Source organism: Chiroxiphia lanceolata, chromosome 8 (assembly GCF_009829145.1).
Source record: "Chiroxiphia lanceolata isolate bChiLan1 chromosome 8, bChiLan1.pri, whole genome shotgun sequence".
NCBI lineage: Eukaryota > Metazoa > Chordata > Aves > Passeriformes > Pipridae > Chiroxiphia > Chiroxiphia lanceolata.
The window spans coordinates 33,528,267-33,534,774 of NC_045644.1; the positions used below are offsets into that span (position 1 = coordinate 33,528,267).

General features: G+C 39.9%; 1 protein-coding gene and 1 long non-coding RNA gene across 5 annotated transcripts in view; one reads left to right on the plus strand and one right to left on the minus strand.

Annotated features, from left to right (window-relative positions):
* CCAR1 (cell division cycle and apoptosis regulator 1) overlaps positions 1-2,951 on the plus strand; it is a 26,339-nt gene extending 23,388 nt beyond the window's left edge. For all 3 annotated transcript variants that reach the window (XM_032694301.1, XM_032694300.1, XM_032694302.1), the window contains 3 exons: positions 230-415; positions 777-982; positions 1,577-2,951. In XM_032694301.1, coding sequence (XP_032550192.1) covers positions 230-415; positions 777-982; positions 1,577-1,636 — 452 coding nt within the window. In that variant the 3' untranslated portion in view covers positions 1,637-2,951. The remainder of the gene's footprint in view (positions 1-229; positions 416-776; positions 983-1,576) is intronic.
* The window catches only part of LOC116789947, a 29,234-nt gene that overhangs the window by 2,976 nt on the left and 19,750 nt on the right, over positions 1-6,508 (minus strand). Inside the window, exon 3 of one of the 2 annotated variants that reach the window (XR_004358201.1) lies at positions 4,613-4,716. This is a non-coding gene — a long non-coding RNA (uncharacterized LOC116789947). Of the gene's footprint in view, positions 1-130; positions 4,717-6,508 lie in introns of those variants that run through there. The other variant, XR_004358202.1, reaches the window with a different exon arrangement.

Here is a 6,508-nt window from a genome sequence, read left to right on the forward strand (position 1 = left end):
TGAAAACAAATTACTGGAGAAAAGAGGCACAGAATGGTGTCATGGAAGAGGGTGCTTTTTTTGTGGGGGGAGTTGGGATAAAAGGGAAGGAGGGAAATGTGAGGGATAGACCAGCAAACCTGAGTCTGTATTTATTCTTCTAGAATTTATTCTTTTAAGAAGTTTTGAGATGGGCCACTAGAACTGCAGAGATGATTTAGTGACTGTTTCCTGACTCAATCCAACGCAGGGAACCGGTTGCTGCTGCCGTCCCCTGCCGTGAAGCAGGAGGCCAAGGCCGTGGAGGAGAACGTGGGGCTCATCGTGTACAACGGGGCCATGGTGGATGTGGGGAGCCTCCTGCAGAAGCTGGAGAAGAGCGAGAGGGTGCGGGCAGAGATCGAGCAGAAGCTGCAGCTGCTGGAGGAGAAAACAGGTGGGGCTGTACTGGGAAGGCAATGCTGACACTGAGGCTTTCTGAGGGAAGAAATCAGTTGGAGTGATACCTGCGATCTAAATTGTATTTATTTGCCTGCCGGTCGGTTTTCTTTTTCCCAAAGCCTTTTAACTTGCACACTGTTGTTGAGCACCATTCTTGTCATGCTGAAATGCTTTCATTTCTTTTATTCAAGACTTTCAAATGCAGTGAGAATTAAATGTTATCAAATGGTAATGCAATGCAGTTCTTAATGTTCTTTAAAAATTACTATTATGATGTTGGCACATAAATAGAATATTAAGATGCGAAGTCACAGCATCAGAAGTGACTTGACTTTCTTGTTTATTCCCTTCCTAAGATGAGGATGAAAAAACTATACTACAGCTGGAGAACTCTAACAAAAGTCTGTCTGGAGAGCTCAAAGAAGTAAAAAAGGACCTTGGCCAACTGCAAGAAAATTTGAAGATCTCAGATGATAAAAAATTGCAATTTGAGGGTCAGCTGAATAAGACAATCAAAAATTTAGCTACTGTTATGGATGAAATACAGAGTGTTCTTAAACAGGTTAGAGTTGTTTAATTCCATTTTTTATTATTGTATCCAAACTTCTGTTGACAAAACAATTGGAACAGAAACTTCAAAATAAAAACCAAATTTGACATGAATTCAGGGCAGTAGTATCTTAACATATATGTGGAAAAGAAGCTCAATGTGATATCAGTTTTTTAAAGATAAAAAAATTAAATGTGGGTTTTTTTCTTAGCTTGCAACACATGTTCCTGACTGAGATGTTTTTAAAAATGCATAAATATTAATGTAAATCTCAAACCATTTCACTGTTTTCCTGTTCTGATCTTGTCCATCCCCAACAGCCCAAGTATGTTCCTCTGTTTTATTGGTGAGCAGTACTTCGTCAGGGCAGAAGTCAAATATTTCAATATGTGAGAGTATCACAGTAAAATGAGTTTAAAGCAAACCACATAACACTCCAGAGCATTTCTGCCTCTCAGTTGGTTGTAACTAAACTGAGTTGGATATCAGTTCACAGAGTCTTTAAAGCTGACAGCAAACAGTGTCTGTCTCGCGCTGCTTTACAGCTCACAGGAGAAATATCACTTCCACAACTCATGTCATCCTCTCCTGGCTTTTCTTTTCAAGGATATGGTGAAGAACGAAGATAAAGATCAGAAATCCAAAGAAAATGGAGCAAACGTATGATAAACTGCTGCTTTCGAGAAGAATGGTGTTACATAATGTAATATAAATCATGATACCAGAATGTATGGGAAGTGATGCATGTTTGATTTTAGTAGTATAAATATCCTAGTTCCAAAAGATGTATAAAGTTTTATGAATGTGAGTGTCTGCTCCTGAAGATTGCTTGTAATTCTTAGCATTCAATTTGAGACACTCCTCGAGTGAAAATAATTTTGCATTGCAAAAAGTTTTAGGATGAACTTTGTTATAGTTTTAACCCTAATAAAGTTCATCAACGTTAATGAACAGTAGCAAGTATTTAATTACCAAATGTTTTTCATTGAAGCCTAGTGAAATCAAAATTTTCATTATTTATAGACTTGCCATTTTTAGGGTTTTGTCTTTATTTCGGTCTAATTAGTCTTTTTAAATTCAAATATAAATCACAAAATAGCATGCTGCTTAATTTTGCAAGTAAAGATTTTTTTTTAAAAAAAGCTTCTTGGATTTTTTTTTTGTTTTCACTTGTCACGACTTTTTTTTTCCCTTCCAAATATAACTTTCTTCCCCAAAGCTGCTTGTATTAAAGCCTCATAATATACAGTAGTTCAGATGAGTTAAGAAAGCAATAGAAACCTACCAAAATACTGGTAGGATTGTGAGATTTATATGAAAATACATGGGTCTGTTTTAAATGTATGTCATTTGTGTTCATTAAATTGTTCTTCTTTTTGGATTAATAGATATACTCCTTTTTAATTACAAATGCAGTGTATTAAGATGTATGGTTGGGTACCAGGCCAGTAGATGTCAGAATAATGCCTTACATGGAGAAAAAGCTGCCAGTGGAGACCACCTTGGATTAAATTTGGACTTGTTTCTTAATGTGTGTAATTGCTGCAAAGGCTCGAGTCCAACCAAAGAATGGATGCCCAGCAGCAGTGCTGCATGTTGTAATTACAGAGGAGCGGGACACGCTGGGGGTGGTGGAAATGGGTGAGGGCCTTTCTTTGTGCTCCCAGGTCACAAGAGAGAGACTGACACTTAAAACTTCCTGTGACATCGTTGTCAAAGGCAGCCTACTCACCGAATGTCAGACAGGAGCAGTTGTGTTCTGGTGCAACTTCCAGGACAATTAACGGGTTCGAAGGTTGGAACGGAAGTGTTTTCTTACAGAAATGGTTAATTTTAGCAGATCTTTTCTTTTTTAGCCTAGTTGTCCTAGGTTATTAAATACCTGTTAGGAGAGTCCAAGTGCCATAATATGTATGAATAACCTACATGGAAACTCATGTAGCTTTAATGAGATACACATTAAAATGCCTGAATTTATGTTCAAAAGAGTCTAAGCTGGTGCTTTTATCACTTACCTTTCTTGGCTCTTTTGGAGCTAGACAAGTGAAATATCTTTTCATTAAAGTAACGTGCATAAGCTCGTTCATCTCAGCTGAGTCACTGTACAATACCTGAACTGTTCACATGTAGGAAATATTATAAAAACACTAATTGTTGTATATAAGTACACAGAAAATGCATGCTTTAAGAATTGGGAGATAACATCTCAGTGATTGAATGAGGATGAGGATTGAATTTATCTTCTGAAAAGCATTGTCTGTGGTGTACAGATGGTGTTAACAAATTCTTTTGTAATCAAATTCTATTTTTCACCTTTACCTTTGTACAGATTGTTGACAGCATGTTTAATTTTGGATGTTGAGCACCATTTATTTAAAGGGATTTGCAAGAATTGCATTTGAAATACTTTGTTCATGATTTTCAGCAGTACATGTCAACGTACAGGAAAAGGAGTCCAGAATTCAAGAGAACATCATTTTAGGCACGCTGAAACATCTGAAATATTGTGTTGGGGTATTTCTACCTCCAGCTGCTGAGCTGAAAGCAGTTGTTACAACAGGTAGGCCTGATCTGATGTTTCAGTGAGGGGCCCTGTGAGACAGTTGCTACAGTGATACAGATTTTTACAATATTTAACAAAAAAGGTATTTGTTAGAATGACTGTAATCTTTCTCTATATTGCTTTGATGTAATAGTGTTTCAGATACTATGTACAGTCTGCATCTATGCTGGAAAGGAAATTAAATGGATAAAGAATAAAGAAAAAAAAAAAGGAAAAGTTTTACAGCCTAAGCAGAGCTTGACCAGTCTCCTGAAGCACAAATAATCTGAGGAAGAACAGGCACCTCTACAGCCTGTGTGAGCTGCTGGACCAAACAGCACAAGGTTCTGTGTATGACCCACACTGATGCTGTGCATTAGCTACAGCTTCCTGGTAATATTCCCAGAAATGTAACTCAGTCTTAAGTAAGTTGAGTAGAGTGTCATTAAGGGGGGGTTTGGAGAAACAATCTTTTGTCAGCTTTGACTTACAAAGTTTTTGCATTTCATGTCCACACTTCCCACCTTCTGGTCTTTTGTTATGTACCAGTTGATGGCAAGAGGCTGGTAAAAGTGAGCCTGAGCTGGGTCTTACTCTGCCTCAAGCATCCCATTTGTTTGGACTTTTTAAATCCTCACAGATACCCTGCGGAAAGGAAGAAATCCCGGCCTGCCTTGTTCTGTAGAGAAAGCCCTGCTACAGCAGGCCTGTAAATGGAGCCTGATCTCTGGTTACAGATGATTTCCCTCCCTTCTCTGTTTTCTCCAGTAAGGGCAAATGAATGAGCTGAAGCCTTACAAAGTGATACCCAGCCCAGTGGATGTCTAGCTGAGGCTGGGAAGAAAGCGCCAGGTGATACATGTGCGTGCCAACTGATGTAGAATAAAAGAGGCTCTCTGAGCCCCTTTGCTGTTGCTGGGGCAGTGAAAAGGCCCAAGTCTGTAGTTCCATTGTTGCACAGTAGCAGTGGCAAGTGGACCAACAGGGAATTTCTGCCAGGTTTCTGTGGGGGAGTGAGGATTGCACACAGGAAGTGGAGCTGCTGCCAGCACTGCTGCATGTCCTACCATGCTGAACACACCCAGTGTTTTGTGACTCACCCAGTGCCTGGTGCCTGGGTGCTGCTGCTCAGTGACCTCTGGATTGCACAGTGACTTCCCAGCTCTTGCTTTGTCCGGTGTCCTCTGGCTCAGCCTGGGGTGCCCTGAAGTCAACAATGGAGAAGTTGGAATTTTCTGTCTGGTGGCTGCGGGTTTCCACAGATCCAGCTCTTACAATTGTTTCTGTGTCTAACATTATAAAGCCTAGTCCTTTAACATAACTGGTTTTTCAGTGTTTTAACTTTAATGCTTTGAGAGAGAGGAATGGTTTCCAGTCCATCTTTCTGCTGAGTAATGTGCTGTATGAATATCTGTTTGGACTTATGTAACACAGTTAACTTCCACTGACAGTTTTACCAGAAATGTGCACAAAATGTGGTTTTTCTCTTGCTGCTCTGTAATTTTTGTGTACCCAGGTGAGGTTCTTACCTTGAATGCATTTGTTCAGTTCAGTTTATATTTAAAAATATAAAAGCTAAAATTATTCATTTTGAGTGATTGAGTCTTCCAGCCAGCAGTAGATTGCAAAACATGTAGGTAGCACAGTCACTACCCTTAATGCTGATATTTTCCAGAAAGCAGAAATGGGTCAAGTAGAAATACAGCTGGGATTTGGATATTGCTGTGTAGTGTGACAAGAAAAATGGCATAAATAATGAATACTTCTACTCAGCTCTCAAAACTTCCAGTGTTTTCCCACCAAACTGTTACATTTCTGCATTCTGCGTTTCATTGATGTATTGCACAAAAATAGAGTAAAAAGCTCTAATAACAAAATGCATTGCTTTCAAGTAAAAACAACTTCCCTCTTATTTATTCATCCACAGCATCACAAGACGGAGTATAGGCTTAGAGTTTTGGAACACACCAAATATCACCTGACATCATGTGTTTTGTAGTATTGTAACTGTGTTTAGGAAAGTTGCTTTTGAATTTCTAGGTGTCTGATGCCTGAATTTGTCTTGAAAACGTGACACTGCAGTCTTATGCTGCTTTTGATTCCTTGTATCCTGCTGGTTTAAAATTGCTGTCTCTAACAGGTGAGTTCTAAGTTGTGTGAGGATTCAGGCCAAGTGCCCTGCAGTGCATGTAAGAACCTGTTCCTTTGCAGGGGTGATTCAGTGATCCTGCAAGGTGTTGGATGTAGCCAAGTATCAGTTCAGCTCTCTTTATCCTTCTCTAAAAGGATAACCACACAGTGGTGCTGAGTAGATTTGTTTGTTGCATCCTGCAGTTTGATTTTTTTTTTTTTTTTGGTGCAGATTTTGCAAGCCATGTCCCAGTGGGGTGAGGTCTGATCGTTTCTTTTTGGGGGCAAGTGATGTGATCTGTGTGGTGCTTCTGAGTCCCTTCTCTCACGCATTCCAGAGTCTTTCACCTTACCAGATCCTGGAGTGTTGTAGTGATCTTTTGGGACAAGGATGCAATGATAGTCCTATGAGGGGATTCTGAATATTCAGAGAAATGGCTTGAGCAGCCAGGTGACAGATTCCCAAAGCCAGGGGTTTTGGCAGGAAAACTGATTGTTTTCCCCTCAGTGTAGCAAGGGGCACTAGTGAAAGGATCCTGTTGACTGAGTCATCGTTCACATTTCTTTAGGAACAAACAGCTGGGGAGAGCAGCGGCAGAGGGGAGAGGAGGAAGAACTGCAAAGAATTCCAGCCTCAACTCCCCCCCCCCCTCAGCTTTTCAGCAGATATTTTTCAAGTACTAATTTGCTTTATTGTTTGCTTGCAACCTTTTTAGTGGTATACAGAAGGATTTGTTTGTTGGTTGTTTTTTTTCCCCTGTACTGCTTAAATCTTCCTGGCTTTCCTGATGCAAAATCATCCAGTTCCATTCCTGTTTTGTCATGCAAGGGACAGGAACAGCTGGAGAACAGCAGCCTTCCTTTTC